This window comes from Tripterygium wilfordii, chromosome 5 (genome assembly GCF_013401445.1).
Source record: "Tripterygium wilfordii isolate XIE 37 chromosome 5, ASM1340144v1, whole genome shotgun sequence".
Lineage (NCBI taxonomy): Eukaryota > Viridiplantae > Streptophyta > Magnoliopsida > Celastrales > Celastraceae > Tripterygium > Tripterygium wilfordii.
In genome coordinates, this window is record NC_052236.1 from 1,419,553 (window position 1) to 1,437,413 (window position 17,861).

A 17,861-nucleotide genomic window follows, 5' to 3' on the forward strand; every position below is an offset into this window, starting at 1 on the left:
GGATCGAAGTTTTACCCACGACAAATGGTCTTTTTCTCTCACAACACAAATACATTCGTGATATACTAGAGAAAGTCGGGATGGAAGGAGCGAAGTCTGTTCACACACCATTACCTTCTCACTTCTCTGTCAGTGCTACTGATGGAGTTGCTATATCTGATCCTAGTCTCTATCGTCAACTCATTGGTTCTTTACAATATCTCAGTCTTACTCGTCCGGATATCTGCTTTGCCGTAAATCGTCTAGCTCAATACATGAGCAAGCCTACTGATATACATTGGTCCCTCCTCAAAAGGGTCCTGCGATTTCTCAAAGGCACAGTAAGTCATGGCATAACCATCTCAAAGTCCTCAAATCTTCATCTGAATGCCTACTCTCACTCCAAGCCTACAAACCTTGATCTCAATGCCTATTCTGACTCCGATTGGGCTGGGAACCCAGATGACCGATCTTCTACCTCTGCCTATGTGATTTTCTTTGGTAACACACCTATCTCCTGGCGTTCTCAGAAACGGAGAGCAATTGCCCGGTCGTCTACTGAAGCTGAGTATCGATCTCTAGCAAGTACGGCCTCAGAAGTAATCTGGTTGAAGCATCTTCTAACTGACCTCCATTGGAAAACCTCCACCACACCCACCCTCCACTGTGATAATCAAGGGGCCACAAACCTAAGTCTCAATCCTGTATTACATTCTCGAATGAAGCACATCGCAGTAGATCTTCACTTTGTCCGTGCACTAGTAAACCAAGGCCAGATCAAAGTCCAGAAAATCTCCACTGAACTTCAACTTGCAGACCTTCTTACGAAGTCTCTCATGCGACGTCGTTTTGAACAACTTAGCAGCAAGATTGGCGTGACTCCAAGCCCCTCCATCTTGAGGGGGTATAAAGAGAAGGAGCCCAACACAAGCCCATAGTTTATCCATATGCAGCCCATAATAGTGAGCCTAGTCTTTACTCAAGTCTACACGTTATCTCTTCACTTTGGTTTTACTCTGTATACCAACGGCTATTATGTTAGTTTGCACAGTCTCTGTGCTAGTATGTCAAGTCTCCTCAATAGCAGTAGCTTACTTTTCAGATGTATATAAATACACTTTGTACCGTTTGATAATTAATGAAAATAATCTCAACATCTTCTTTAGAAGTCTCTGAGAAGCTCTCCACAGGCTCTTCTTTGAGATGGAGTCCCGGTGTTGTTTGCCTACCACACAGTTAGTACATAGTTTCGAAGAAGTCTTGAGAGGAGGCAGACCATTCACCAACTTCTTGTAGGACAAGGTTCTCAAACCTTTGTAACTTAGATGCCCAAATCTTCGGTGCCATAGATGAGTTTTGTCTTCAGCTGCAGTCTGAAAACATGCTGGAGCTGGAGCTTGAGTTTGCACAGAAGCAAGTAACACGAACATTCTATTAGCTAACATTTTAGTCTGCATGATCAACCCCTTCTCAGGATGGTAAATTTTGCATTCTCCATGTTGAATTAGAATGGCCAAACTCTTCTCTTGTAATTGACCGATACTAAGCAAGTTATTCTTTAACTCCGGAATACAGAATACTGAACTAATCACCTGAGTAGCTCTATTGACTTGTAGTTTGATGCATCCTCTCCCCATTACATTCATCTTTGAGTTGTTGCCAAGCTTCACAACTTGTCTAAAAGTTTCATCTAGGTTCAAAAACCATTGCTTGTTACCACACATGTGGTTACTGCAGCCGGAGTTGAGGAGCCATACTTCCTCTCTTCTGGAATTGTGAAGTTCTACGTAGGACATTAACTGCATCTCCTGTTTGTCATTAAGCTCAGCGTAATTTGCACCTTTTTCCTAGCTAGGACACTCATATTGGAAGTGTCCTAGCTTGTGGCACTTGTAGCACTCTACAATTTCTTTGTTGAATGGTTGTCGACCTTTGCCTCTTCCTCGACCTCGAACTGAGCCTCGACCTCTTCCTTTTCCTCCAAACCTCTCTTCATAAGAAATCTTCAAAGCCTGCTCATCTCCTCCACTATGACCGTTCATTCTCTGCTCATGAACTAATAAGCTGATTTGTAACTCATCAATTGTCAACTTATCCAAGTCATTGGACTCCTCCACCGAGCATACACCGTAGTCAAATCTTGAGGTCATTGATCTCAAGATCTTCTCATTTATCACAACCTGCCCCATCTTCTCACCATGAGCGTTCATCTTGTTTGCAATTGTTAGTGTCCGAGCAAAGTACTTGTCCACCTTCTCTCCTTCTCTCATCTGGAGAACTAGTTGCATGCTCGCGCTTCGCGCGATACATAATTAATTTAAAAAATAAATATTTTTGATAATTTTTCGATACTTTAATACCATAATGAATAACAGAGCTTGAATTATAGAAAATGAAAATAATTATGAGATGAACAAATAACTACAATACATTTTTCTCAATATGTTAATAAATAATTTTCTAAGAATGAGCGAAAAATTTGATGCATAAAGAAAAAATATGCTCAGAGTTTAACAATTATTTTTTGCGTTGATTTTTTGAACAAAGTTGTAAAATAACTAAAAAACATCTCATAAATTATAAATTTTATAGAAAATATAGCGCACGTTCTTTATCTCCTAGTTTTTACATCTCATTTATTATTGCTTCTTATGTCAGCAAGCCACAATTTTTCATACTATGTCAATAAGCATATATAATATATAATTTGTTGTACTATGTATCTCACATTTGATTAAATTCTTCATTTGTATGATCATCCACTAAGCGATTATCTTATACGGGATCATTGGGATCATCCTCTATGAAATCTCCTAAGAATGCATCCTAAACTGGATCTTTTCCATCATCATTGGTTGTTGTTTGACAACTAATTTCATGATTTGTAGGGACATATCGTTAGGAATTTTGTTGAAATTGTTCATTTTTCTCATGAAGTTTTTGTAATATGTCTTAGAACTTTATTGTGATATTATATGTTTTTGTGTATTATTTTATACTTATATTGTGAATATGTTTCATTTAAGCTTTTATCTTTTTGTTTTTATATGCAATTAATAGGTGATAATTGATATGACTATTTGTTGTATTATTAAATTTCATTTTAAAATTATTTGTATATTATTAATTGTATGTGCTTGTGGGTCTTAAAGTTATTTAATATATTTAATTTTTTCTTTTGTTTTTTGTGTAGGTTTTTTTAGAGGCATCAACGTGGCACCAAGGAGAAACCTTTTGGATCCTCCATTATATATATATAGATTGATGATTTCAAATTCTCTTCTCAATGCCTGCAACTGAGCCCTCTTCACTCTTGTTGTCCCCTGATACTTTTGTTTCATCGAGTCCCATATGCTCTTCGAACTCTCCTTATCAAGGATTGTTTCCATGATAGTTCGGTCGATGGCCTGGAAAAGGTAATTCTTCACCTTTAAATCTTTCAACCGTTGATCTTCAATTGTTTTCTTTTGTGCCTCTGTTGGCTCAGCTCCATCTTCTATTGTAAGGATCCCCGTCTCCACCAAGGGCCAATACTCCTTTGATCGGAGAAAGTTCTCCATTAGAATAGCCCAATGGTCGTAGTGACCATCAAACTTAGGTATTGCAGGCTGAACAAAGCTGCCTCCTTCTATTGACATCCCTCTTTCACTCGTTCTCACTTTTGTTAGGAAACTGCTGTTCCTATCAACACTCAATCAGGCCCTTTTGAGAGGGCTTCGATACCACTTTGTTAGAAACGTAAACACAAATCTCACAAGTTTGAGGTTTGAAGCACTTAGTTTATTGAATGAATGAAACTGTGACTTTATACCAGCCTTACAAACAAGAATGAAAAACAAATAACAACCACGTTTACACGAGCTAATGACGTGGTAAAGTTGTTGAAGAATAATTCAAACCTAATCTAAACCTTATTAACTAGGGCCTTATTAACAGAACTCAATAAGTCTTAAATGACTTAGTCATTAAGAATCCTAAAGCTCCAACAGGTTGATCGAATTTGGTCAAACGGGTTCAAAAATCGAACCAAACCGAGTTAATTGAGTCCGGTCAAGGGTTTTGAATTTCTATAACCACTGGTTAACCGGACCAGATCCATATATATTATTTAATATTTAATAGTATAATGTCTTTTAATTTTACACATGTAAGAAACCCAATGCCCAATGGACAAGATCCTCAACCAGATTCTAGCTATTAACCTCCTGGATTTATTCAAAAAAAAAGTCAATTAAATTTTGTATTTTAATGTACTTGAAAAAGAAATAAAGTGATATAAAATGTCAAATAAGTCTTTTCCATCTTTGTAAGTTTGAATGGATCAAGCCGTGCATTTGCAGTTATCTAAAATGTTCAGAAGTCAGAACTTTCTCAGCCCTCAACAATCTTGATTGGCCCGTCACTCTTTTCTTTTCACTATAACAAAAAAAATTTAACTAAGAGAGAGAACAGAAGGTTCAACATTTCAAACCGTAACCGGGCCGAAACTGAACCGATTAATCAGTTAACCATTGTTATCGGTTTTGATGATTTTGGATTGGTTTTAGTTTCAAAAAATACAAAATCGTAACTTCTGGATTGGTGATGATTTGACCTTCATGATCCGGTTAATTGGACAGTGCACAACCTTATTAATGACCAAGGGATGGTAAAGTTGCAAGGGGTCATGTCTAGCTCGTACCTTGTAAATTGGTCTAGGTTTTCTATGTTAGAAACATGCAACTCGCGGAAGCGTATAAGGACCTCATAGACATAAATGATAGCTAGACAAGTTTCAAAAATTTCTTATCAAATACTAATCACCATAGCACAAACCATATATCAATTAATTGCAAGAAGATTATATACCTTGAGATCTCTCTGATTTGATCTCTAATAATCAGGAACGAAGGATGGAGTCAGCGAGTTTGATACTAAGCTCAAACCTGCGGATCTTCCACCGTATGCACCAATTCCCAAACTTGGATTGAGAGGGTGGTCTCTTTTCTCCAAGAACCTGAAGAACACAAACCAAAAACGAGTGGAAACTATTAGAGAGTAGAGAGTCCAACTGGTGTCTCAAAACTTTTTTTTAACAAAACACACACTATATGTGTATTTATAGGGTTTGGCCACACCTAGGGTTTTCTCTCTAGGTGGGCCGGCCCCTAAGCCTCTTCCTCTCCTAATTCCGGTCCGTTCTGGTTTTCCTGTATCTTCTAGTATTAGGCTTCTGGGCTACAGTGGGGACCAACTAGGAAAAATAAAACATGGACTTCCTATGAATTTAATTATCAGCCCAAACCCATGGACATAATTATAATTCATAAATTATAATATATTCCACTAAAATATTATAATTGCACTCCCGTTTTATCTCAAATTAAATCTGAGCCTTTCGTTATATTTGTTCATAAATTTCTCACGTTAAGTAACAGATACCCGTCAATTAAATATGCCACTGACATATAATATTTAATTGACATCTTTAATATTTCCTTGAGCTTACCACTAAACTTATTTGAATGTGTCGGATTAATCAAAATCCACCTGTAGGGTTTTGACACAATCTCAAATCCTATAAGCATTCTCAAGAGGGTATCATCAATCCATAATTAGACGTGAATTTTATTAACAGATTATTTTCCATCGTACATTTAATGCGGTGACCCAATTCACTTGGTGTTTGTTGGCCTGTACAAAAAGACCTCACCCTTTAATAAATCAAAGTCTCATACATTAAATGCACATGTACTAATAATCTTTAATAAATTAAGAATATGAACAATTCTGTAACGTCTGTGTGAGTGTACAATATTCCATATAGTCAGACTGGGAAAATTGACTCACACGTAGTCCTGATCAATACACTCCAAGTGTACTGGTATAGTAAGTTCAAGCTTTGCCGCTCTCCGTAACCAAGATAGGTATACTGAAATACTATACCACAGTCAAGCCGACGATTTGTCCAATTCCGTCTTAGTTGTGATCGCTTACTTATATTCGATAGAAACTTATGAATTGATCTTCCATGTGCAAGCTTAGACTTTACACACCAATTCATATACCATATAGAATAAAAGACACTGATGTCAATATGTCTTTTCTCATTTTAAATGCTAAATATATTTTATTCAAATAAATAAATCGAGTTTGAATATTACATAAAATAATGACGTTTAGCATACTATTCCTATCATTCTAAGGGGATAGGAAAGCATACTGTTTTGGATTCTCCTTCAAGATCACCATTCTAGTTGATCTTGTTGGTTTTATGTTCCCTTTTGTATTCGTTTAATATCCTAATAAAATTATCTGACTTATCAAATAAAAATATATTTCTCTATGGTATTTCAAAAAAAATATAGGAGATTAACCAATAGATCATCACTTAAAATGACTTCTTATTCCAATAAGAACAAGCTGCAATTTAGTATTCCAATAAATCTCTCAAATAAATTTGGATGAGAATGCCCTTATACCAATAATTCCTTATGCACGTGGCTTCTTTTTTATTTTCATAACACATGCTGACATCATCAGATTCCTTGTTTTTTTTTAAGACAAAAAAACTTCCAAACATTTCTCCCAAAAGACTACATGTCGGATTTTTTAAAAAAAAATCGGAATCATTGGGAAAATATGTCTTTCTTTGCTTGGCTCATTCCAATAGGCCCAATTAGAGACTGAAATTTAAGCAATATATTGTCCAAAGTGAAAATAGAGAACGAAACTGAACTCTAAGCAAATCAAACCCTACATACACATATATACATACACACACTCACAACAAGCCATGCAAAACATATTTTATGATGGTGTTAATTAGCCACACATGAATTATGCGCTTCCGACTTTATTTCTACCATCAGAATCCGGATGCACCTTATTTTTCCTTGTATTAGTACAAGCCGAACCAACTTTTCTGTCCTCATCAACATACTTCTTCTCCTCTCTCTCATCTCTCTTCAGTACTTTTTCCTCTTCAATCCTCTTCATTTTCTCCTCCTGATGCTTTTGCATTACATATACTCTAGCACAAGCTGCCCCAAGGGATGCCATACTATTTAGTAATTCTGTTCTAATTAGTGATTGTGCTGGAAATATAATGGTGTGTCTTGTGGGGGCAATTTATAGGGGTTGAAAGGAAGAGAAAGAAGGTTTTTTTTTAATATATGCATGAGCAAGCCACCACTACAGATTGTTAAATATTGTCTTAAATAGATACATTTCGCAATTTCTTTTTAGAGGGTGGGCAGACGCAACCAACGTTAGCAATAATTTTTTGGACGTGACTTTATGGGTACCCGTTAGTTGGGTAATATTTGGTTTGAGCCATAATTATTGTTTAAAGGGCGAGTCCATCACCTCACCCCTAAAATAATTACACTAAATAATATATATACTAAAAGGATGCCATTGGAAATAAATAATTTTTTATTTCGCTAAAAAACTAATAAAAATACATGCATTACTCCTCAGTCCTCACAAGTTCCTTAAATTTTTGAAAATTTTCTTTACACATATATATCACCAAAAATACTTATATTTTCTAATAACTATATAATACGTATGGTTAACATAGAAATTATACTTATTAATTGATACACCCTCATACATAAAGATAGATGATTTATACTTAGTCACAAAAAATAGATTTTTCAATTTAAATGATTGTTTTTTTTTTTTGTTATCTTGAACATTTTATGTTTCAATTACTATATAGATATTTATTGTCTCCCATTCACTTTTTAATAAATAGCCCTAAAAATATTTTCGAGGATATTACCTTCGAACCCCGGACAACCTTCGTCTCTTCTCCTAAAAATTTATGGTTCCACCGCTTACTTAATCCCCTCTCAATTTATTTTCTAGACCCCCACTGCCATTAACTTTTCCGACCAAGCACCGCCTTGATGGTATTTCTCAAGTGGATATTACCATATAAAGCAAAAGCTTTGTGATAATGGACCAACCGTGGTTTTGTTGCTTTTCTAGACCCCCACTGCCATTAACTTTGCCGACCAACCTCAGCTCTGACTTTTGGAAGAATTAAGTGTGTGCATAGTCACTCTAGCTAGTTTATACAAATGGGTCGGTCGTATTGGATATATAAAAATATGGGTTGGTTGGGTCAAGCTTTATATAAGTAAAGTAGGAAATAGAAAGGGATATATTTATCCAATGAACAACTTCGGAGATGATCAAATAATTATTATAATAAGTAACACAATATATTTAGTATATATAGTTAATTAATCCATGCATGATCGATGTCAAACTTCTATAGTGCCAAAGTTTTGGCAATCTATATGTGATAATTAAGCAAAGAAAATTAGGTTGCTTTGTAATGCATGTATTATCAATACTAATATATAAAGTTCGTGAGAAAGACGTGCTGCGGTGGCCAATCTCCTTATTTTTCTCTACCCGCGGGTCAACTTTAAATGTGCAGGTCGTGATAGTTAGTGGCCTCAAAATATATTCTCTCTGCTGATTTATGCTTTCTTTATGAGGAGGAATTTATCAGGCCAAAAGTTTAGTCTAGTACCAAAATCCACCATTATCGCCTCGCTCTAAATTCACCACCGAACTACGAAGTAGAGCAATAGAACCACCCCTGGCACTCCCTTAACTACACTGTCTACACACTACGCAGAGTCGTCACATGAAATCACCCTTGATATGTTCAGCGGCGGAGCCAGAAATTTATAAGAGGAGGCCAAATGTTGACGGAATTGTCGGACCGCTTATTATTACAAGTGATTTTTTTTTGGTACATTTCAATTCTTATATGCACATGTTTCATCTTATTTGCCTCATTTTTTTTCTTCTTAAAAATAAAAACTAATTGATTGCTCGGTTGTTGACATACACTGGTCCAAACCAAACTATATGCCAAAAAGCTGTCTTTTTTATATAAAATTTTTTTTTGGTTGATTGCTCAGTTGACTTCAAGGTTTTGGAACGCAGAAAAACTCCGTAAGAAACAAATAATGGAGGCGGAAAATCCATTTTGGCTAGTGAAATTATAATAATTATACATGTTAAATAACCAACTGTCACACACATTAATACAGCTAAATAGCACAAAATAGAACTCACCACTGACGTCATATTTCTGTGATTCTGTTTTTTACAAGAAAAATGCTTGACACATTAATATAGCTAAGTAGGAAAAAAAAAAAAAAAAAAAAAAAAAAAGAACACACTGCGGACGTCATATTTCTGTCATTCTGTTTTTCATAAGAAAAACGTTTGATGCCCCTGGGCCCTAGCTAATTTAATTATGACTCTCATTTTATCCCCAATCCATGTAAAAGTGTTGAATATTAATGAGACCCTATATATTTGTTTCTAATTTATGACTATCTCACATGTCACATGCATTGCGAGTAAAATGGAGGTTATAATTATAATTTGGGGTCTAGATTGCTCTTTTCACAAAAATCGAAAGATTTTTTTAAAAACGAAATTGAGTATTATCAAATTAAATAATTAACCTTTTTTTTAAATACTACTAACAAATATGTTTTTCATTAGAATAGAACATTGAACACATATATACCTTACCCGATCGATTGCCAACCAAACCACCTCTCTCGTTTGTAATAATTAACTTGTTAGTCCAAATTCATTCAACTAGGACATCTTCCAATTTTTTATGGACAAATTAAATAACATTAAATATGTATAAACATAAAAATTTATTAGGGGATTCAGTAGGGTATCCACGTGTCGAAATACAAGTGGAGTCAATGTACATTCCGTGGACTCTCAAGCCAGACCAACAATTCCCAACAATTTTTTTTTTAAAAATGTCAAATTAGGCGGAGTATTCTAATCAATGAAAACAAAGCAATGCGACGTTACGTCATTACATATACAATCATACCGGTATGTACAGTAGTTCTGTTTATATATATATATATATATACACACAAGCTATTGATGTGTAAGTATATATTTCATCATTTGATTTGATATCCGTATTCGCTTTATCCTTACACGCCAATGGCCATGGCAGCTCTCCCTGACTTCTTCTCTCGTTTCTACACGGTTACATTCGTCTTCTTCACAATCTCTCTCCTCGAAATCAAGAATCTGTTCCGATCAATCACCAGAATCGCTTCATTCCAAAACACCTCCAAACAACTACTCACAACAACCCAGTTTTTCAAATTCCTCGAAGAGAGAAACCCGACGATCTCATACACCCGGAAACTGAAGCCTCAATCCAGAGATTGCGCAGTCTGTTTGTCCGATTTCGTCGAAGGAGAGAAGATTCGGAGACTGAAATGTAAGCACGCATTTCACAAGAACTGTTTGGATAGGTGGTTGAACCAGTACTGGGCTACTTGTCCTCTCTGCAGGAGCAAAGTGTTGCCTGATGAAGTTGTTGCAGGGTTTCATCAATCAAGGCAAGACCCAGTGGAGCATGATCGGAGCGCTGAAGAGATTATTTACTTGTTGTCTGCATTAAATGGAGATAGTTATCATCATGGATATTTCTGATGATTTTGAATTTGATTTTTATTTTTATTTGTGGGTTTGAAACAAATTGTTTTGTCCTTTTTGTTTTTACATGTATATATAATTCAATAATGAAGAATACTTGTTTTGGTGATTTTGTTTATTAATGGTAGTTTTGTGTGGTTGGGTAATGGAAATGGCATACAAAGTGGGGGGTCCAACTTTTGAATTATTGACCAATCAATGGTAGGTAGACGGCTTTATCTTCGTTAAATAATTAGAGAGAGGGTTTGAATTTGAACACTACCAAGTTGAATATATGTCTTAATCCCCTCGATTGAGGGGTTTGGCAGGTAGGAGAATTTTATCTACTCTGCAATTGCAATAACTATTTTTTTTTTGGGTATAGTGTTTATATTCTCAACAACTAATTATTAGCATAGTGGTTATATCATCGGATTTAGAGGTGAAAGATCTCTCAGGTCGGGAGTTCGAGTTAGTTGGTCGTAATTCCTTGGGGTTTACTTGGTACCGTAGGCGAAGGACGGTTGGCACGGGCCTGATTCTTGGGAGGGGGCTAAGAGTCGTATTCTGAGCCACGCCCCGTCTTACTCACGCTCTGGGTTTCGGCTCATGACTAAATTGGTGGCCCTGTGCACACTATTGTCATCCCGGATTTAAAACTGGCCGAGGGGTTACAAAGTGACTGTTGGGCTGAGGCATTCCCAGTCACAAAAAAAGTGTTTATATTCTCTGTTTCGTAGGGAAGTTGATTGCTGGAAGGGATTAAGTAATGCAATTGGGGTATTAGTTAGTAGATTCTTGTTGGCATTGCAATCTTTTAAATTGATAATTCTCTTTGAGGATTATGTGCTGTCTACACTTGTCCTACTGTAGGGGAAAACCCAATTGAACGGCTATTGGCATTGAACAACTCTTGGATCTTGTGATCAATAACCGATATACTATGCACTTTCCATTTGAAGGGATCAAGGACACGAATGGTTCCTATACTTGAGGACCATGTTCGACTTTAAATTTGATAAATTCAACGGTTTTTTGCTTTGAATAATGTTTGACACCTCTAAAATATTGACATAGCCAGAACAAAAAATGATCAAACTAATGTTTGATTGAAAACGAACAACATTGCAATCCACCAGAAATTTGAGAAAAAACTCTATAGGTTTTGATATGTATGATAAATGATAGGTAATGATCACTAGGGTCGACTACAATTCTAATATGAGCTAAAACGTTAAATTATAAAAATACCCCTAAAATAGAAAATGGCTTGTTTGAAGCCCGAAACAATGGAATTTCGCGAAACAAGGGTGGGGCCAAGGGAATTTCAAGGGCCCTCGTTAGGTTCAAAACGCCATTCGTTTCAGCCAGTCAAATTGCATCGAAATTTGACAGTTTTGTAAAAATTCAATCCACACACTTCAAGCCCTCCAAAATCTAGTTTAGTACCATATCAAATATGAACCTCATTTTACTCTCAATCAATGTGAAGTGTTGGATGTTCAGTGGACCCTATATATGTGTTTATAATCAATGACTAATTCGCATGCAAAATAGATATGGGGATAAAATACTATCATATTTTTGGGATATGTAGCATCACTCTTTTACTTTATATTAAAATCATATGAGTTTTAAAAAATGGCTTCAATAGTTCAACTAAGTTACGCGGAATTGAAGGAAGGAAGTCTTGAACTAGTCGTCAAGTCTCCTAAGGCCCTTGACCTAAAAGAAGTCATAGATTCAAATCCTCCTTCCCCACTTAAAGGAAGTATGGAGATTATTTTGCACAGGATCTACATGCAAGTGTACCGCAGCCATCTATGTAGATTATTTTGCCCAAGAGAAGCACATAATTGAAAGCTTCAAATCAAAACTAGAAATTTTCCAACTTTGATTTGAAGAGGAATATTGAAGAATATTGACTGAATTTTTTGTAATTACTATTGATTGATAAAATCAATCATAATATTTGTAATATCAATCAAATACCATTAAATCAATTTAGAGATTTAATGGATTGATTTGCTCACTCACACAACCCTATATATATGAACCTTCTATATAATAAAAATTAAACATAAGAATATGTAGAAACAAAAGCCGCACCACTATAAAAATTATTGTATTGTCTAGTATTTTATTATCTTTCTCATTTAATTATAAATTTCATCAAAGGATCAACAAATACTGCGAATGATGTCACGACTTGTTATTGTCCCACATTGATTGGTAAAACCAAAAGATATGGGTTTATAAGAGTGAGCCCTCCCTCTCACATACAAGAAGTCTTTTCCTAGGCTTAAATGAGTTGGGCACAGCCCATTTGTTGGGCCTAAGAGAAACAAAGCCACGTGAACCCGATGTATTCACGAGAACTGATAAACCCAAAGTGGACAATATCATGTATGTGAGTGGGATGGGATTTCTGAACAAATCAAGAAGTGAATATAGAGTTAGATGCCTTCAATTATTCAAACTGGTGTCTTGCAATGTAGTACAGATGAAGATAGCCATGATGATCATGATCTTGATCTGGTTAAGTACAAAAGAACTGGAAGAAACAAACTTTGCAATATTGGTGGCTAAATTAACATTCTCCAAAGAGATTCTCCGGCAAGTGCTCCGTAGAGCATGAATCACAGGGCAAATAATCACTTCATTCTCTCCTTTGAGAATAAAGCTGATATGATTAAGCCAATTGCACATGAATATCCGAGGCTTTCCAAAATACTACAAAGGAGACTATTAATGACTTAAAGTATCCCACATCGATTGGGACAAGGATCACCATGAGGTTTATATGGGCAAAGCCCACCCTCAAACCTAGTGAGTTGGGCTTTGTCCCGGCCCATTAGCAGTTGGACACTGACCTAGTGACTTTGTGACTTCAGGCTATAGTAGCTAGCCTTGGGAAGAACAAAGCCATGTTGGCCTGATGTCATTGGAAATCAGACAACCCAAAACGGAAAAAAGTGGTTAAAAACTCCTCTGGCAGAATTCTCACACAATTACCTGACATTGAGTCACCTGACCCTTATACGATCTCGTCCTTCACTAACCGAAACAAGCCACGTGTCCTGACACCTAACATTGTTGACCTGTATGAAGGTGTGGATTATTAAAAACTCCTCTCTTTATTACTAAGAAAAACCTGACCCTCATACGATCTCGTCCTTGACTAACCAAAACTAAGAAAAGTGGTTAAAAACTCCTCTGGCAGAATTCCCACCCAAATCAGATGATCTGCAACAATTACCTGACATTGAGTCATCTGACCCTTATAGGATCTTGTCACTTGACCCTTATACGATCTCGTCCTTGACTAACCGAAACAAGCCACGTGTCCTGACACCTGACATTGTTGACCTGTATGAAGGTGTGGATTATTAAAAACTCCTTTCTTTATTACTAAGAAAAACCTGACCCTTATACAATCTCGTCCTTGACTAACTGAAACAAGCCACGTGTCCTGACACCGACACTGTTGACCTGTATGAAGGTGTGGATTATTAAAAACTCCTCTCTTTATTACTAAGAAAAGTGTTTTAGAACTCTTCTGGCAGAATTTCCACTCAAATAAGATGACTTGCAACAATTACTTGACATAGACTCACCTGACCCTTATACGATCTCGTCCTTGACTAACCGAAACAAGCATGTCCTGACACGTGACACCACGTTCCCATGACTATCTGTAGCTTGCACCCTTGAACCTCATGTCTGCTTGCACCCTTGACACCACGTTCCCACTATAAAAGCCTCTCTCCCTCTCCTTTAGAGGGGCATGTTGAATCCTACCCACTCACAGTCACAACAATAGCTCTAATTGTCTTTAACCTTCAGCGAACTCTCCGTTTTTCACCATGCATCTCATACTTTACATTCTCACATACTTGCCTTGCTCAACCTCTCTCCGATTACTGACTTGATCGTCGGAGGTTCTTTGACAGATACCCTACAAGTGTTCAAGTCTTTCGCCCTCAACTTTGTTTTGTTTCACGAGTCCCGCCGTAAAGTCTCACCACAAATTACGTTGACAATTCAATAATTATTTATTCCAACATCTACATAAAGCTTCTCCAGCTCATTTATTTGGTTTTTCATCCACCTTGAAGTTGTATTTTTAGTTTTTAGTTTTTTTTATTTACCCCAAGCATATTTAACAGGAGATTTCTTTTCTTCAAATTGTAGTACAGTCTGTGAGATGCATGTAGATTGATAGAAAGTGGTCTTTTCAAGGATCATATCTGACAAAATCAATAGAACACATGTTTTGTGTTATTGACCAAAGTGACTTTTCACAATTAGGGGTGTCCACACAAATTGAGGCATTGATAATTAAGGATATCATTATCAAGAGTCATGTGAGCGTGGTCCTAGGCCTGTCCGGCATGTTAAAATGTTATTGTAACACAACTATTAATGAAAATAGACAAATAGTGGGATATTTGTTAACAAATATCTACACCACGTAGGTCTAACAATTACAAAAACTTTGTTCCATTAGACCATGAATTAATTAGTTGGTCCTCAAATCCAGGTTCATTTCTGTTTTTTATGGCAAGCTGGCTTAGTTCTTATGATTAGTTAGAGTTCAAGTGAGAATTTGTGCTTTTAAGTACTGGGTGGCCGGAGAGGGTGAGTGATACGAACATCCCGATCTATTGATAAAGAGGACAAATGGCTACCTTAATCAGCCAATAGGTTTTCTGGGTAGTAGCGCATTTGGATTGTTGATTACAACCAACCCACGTGTGAGAAGTGATTGGGCTTGTGTGGTTGGTTTAGGAAGGTATGATCCTACTGGGTGCATGTATGAGCGCGCACCTAGCCTGATTCTTAACAATGATATCAGAGTTGTTCAGTTTTTGCGTGTGCGAGTGTTCGGATCTCCTTTCGTCTAGGTATGAGATTGGATTGGTATGCCACTGAAAGGGTAATCAGTGGATCTGATGGTACGGATAAAGACCCCAACTGAGCTCAATAAAGTGGGAGGTATTGATACAAACATCCCACATCGCTTAGATATGGGAGGTTTGATATATTGATAAGGAGGGCAAATGCCTTCCCTAGTCAACCAACAGGTTTACTAGGTATGGGCTTGTAATTGGTTACAATCAGTCCATGTGTGAGTAGTGGTTGAACTTGTATAGTTGGTTGAAAAATGTATAGGCACGCTAGGTACGCGTGCTTGACCTGATTCTTAACAGTGAGACAATCTAAATTAAAGAATTTTAAGCCAAATTAATTAGTAAGAACAACAAATTTATTTATTTTTGGTTGGGGATAGCACCGAAATATAGATTCATCCAACTATGACGAAAAATTATGTAATATGCACAAAACAGTAGTGAATAGTGAGTAGTAGCATCTACAGTTTCTCTTATAGAGCACATATTCCATCAGAGAAATATTCAAGCAGAGAAGAACCCGTTAGAGGCTGCAAGGCCAATCTGGGTTTTAGGCTCCAAACTCCAACTGAGAAGCTCCATCTTGTTGACTTGGCCACTCAATTTCTTCATCTTTTGACCAAAATTAGAAGCAGAAAAACTTATCTCCAAGTCTCCTCCTCCTCCTCTTACTACTCTTTCAGCAGCACCACTTGCCTTACTTGAGTTCTTGACCCTCCTCTCATACTCCTCTGCAACCAACATAGCAATATCAGCCATCACTAACCCCTCTTGTCTTTTCCGGCTTTCCCTGTTTTTTTACTTGTACTGTGTTTCTTGAAGCCTTGGGATATGAAGATGGATAAGAAAATACACATGAGGAGGCATGTATTTATAGTGAATGGCCAACAGAATTGGATAAGGTTGGCAACTAGGTAGGTGCTATGTGTGTGTCAGTCTCTGATGACTATTTTATTTGGTTTTTTTTCTTTTAAAGTAAGTGGGAAGAGAGATTCAAACCTGGATATCACCAACTCGAGTCTATGACTTATCATAGTGGCCTACCTTGATATCATCGACTCGAGTATATGACTTATCATAGGACTGCTATAATTTTATCATCTCGGTTGAGGGATTGTTGGCATTATTTTATTTGGCGTTGTTGCTTTAGATGGTTTTGGATGAGTGCACGTTACATATCCTTAGAACTTAGTCAATGAGAGCTTTGCAATGTTGGTAATCCTGTTAACAAATATGACGCAAAAGGTTGGGTGTGTGAAGTGTGACGTGTGAACCCATGTCTGTTGACATCTGTTAATCATGCACATTAAAAATCAATATCCACGTCACATATAGCAGGCCTAGCTAATTGATATATTATGCCACATTGAATTGTTCTTCCTTCTAACAATATTTTAGTGTAATTATCATACATATTAGAGCATCTGCATCAGTTTCTCTTAACAGATTCCCTAAAATACAGACAAAATGTCACTTTCCCCTATTTTACAGATTCACTATCCAATCAACACTGCATCAGATTACCTATCATATTCTCTATTGCATTAAAATAATATTTATTTCTCTTTCCTTTATTTATTCTATTCATATAAACTACTTCTATTTAAAATAATAAATTAATTACATTTAAAACAATATATTAATTAAAATAATAAATTAATGTTATTAAAAATTAGAGAAAAAAATTGAGGAGAGAGAAAGAAGAGAGAGAAAAAGTGAGGAGAGAAAGAGGAGAGAGAAAGAAAGGAGTGAGGAGAGAGAGAGGAGAGAGAAAGAAGAGAGAGAGAAAAAGTGAGGAGAGAGAAAGGAGTCAAAATGTGAGGAGAGGAGAGAGAAAGAAGAGAGAGAAAGAAAGGAGTGAGGAGAGAGAGGAGGGAAAAAATGAGGAGAGAGGAGAGATGAAAAAATAAAGTAGTAAAAAATATTATTTTATGTTTAGAGAAGTGAATAGTGGTTCTCTAGATGTAGGGAACTACTGTTCATATTCTGTAAAATAGGGAACCTCTAGGTAATCTGATGCAGAGCTCTATTTTGACAAAATCTCTAAATTTTACAGACAGACTCATGTTTAGGTAATCTGATGTGGATGCTCTTATACTACTAGAAGTCGTGATGTAAATAAAATAAGAGGGTAAGTGAAGAAGCAACGAGAGAGATGATTGAGTTGATAATCGGTTGAGTTAGGTATAAATGTGTTCAAGGTTCGATTTTAATGAAAAATATATTTCTCAACCGTATTTCAATTAAAGAAAAAGATAAGTGAGGGCAGTTTGGTCATAGCGCATGCTGCAGTATTAGTAAACGGTGGATGGTCGGTGATTAAAACTACTTTGTACAAAGCTGTCACCAGCATTCTGATCATGTCGGCAGCCGCCCACCGGTCACCGTTGCATACAAAGGATGGTTATAGTTTCTGCTTCTTCTTTTTTTCCCCTCTTTGGCTAGATAGTTTACACTTGCTGCTATTTCTTTGGGTCCCATTTACAGGTGGCA

At 36.5% G+C, this 17,861-nt stretch overlaps 2 protein-coding genes across 2 annotated transcripts; one reads left to right on the forward strand and one right to left on the reverse strand.

Annotated features, from left to right (window-relative positions):
- Positions 1 to 9,926: 9,926 nt before the first annotated feature.
- On the forward strand, positions 9,927 to 10,585 carry LOC119998908 (E3 ubiquitin-protein ligase RHA2B-like). The gene has a single exon (XM_038846383.1). The coding sequence runs from the start codon at positions 9,973 to 9,975 to the stop codon at positions 10,471 to 10,473; it is 501 nt and encodes a 166-aa protein (XP_038702311.1). The 5' UTR covers positions 9,927 to 9,972; the 3' UTR covers positions 10,474 to 10,585.
- Positions 10,586 to 15,706: 5,121 nt separating this feature from the next.
- Positions 15,707 to 16,205, reverse strand: LOC119999091. Its single transcript, XM_038846612.1, has one exon. The coding sequence runs from the start codon at positions 16,125 to 16,127 to the stop codon at positions 15,873 to 15,875; it is 255 nt and encodes an 84-aa protein (XP_038702540.1). The 5' UTR covers positions 16,128 to 16,205; the 3' UTR covers positions 15,707 to 15,872.
- Positions 16,206 to 17,861: the final 1,656 nt, after the last annotated feature.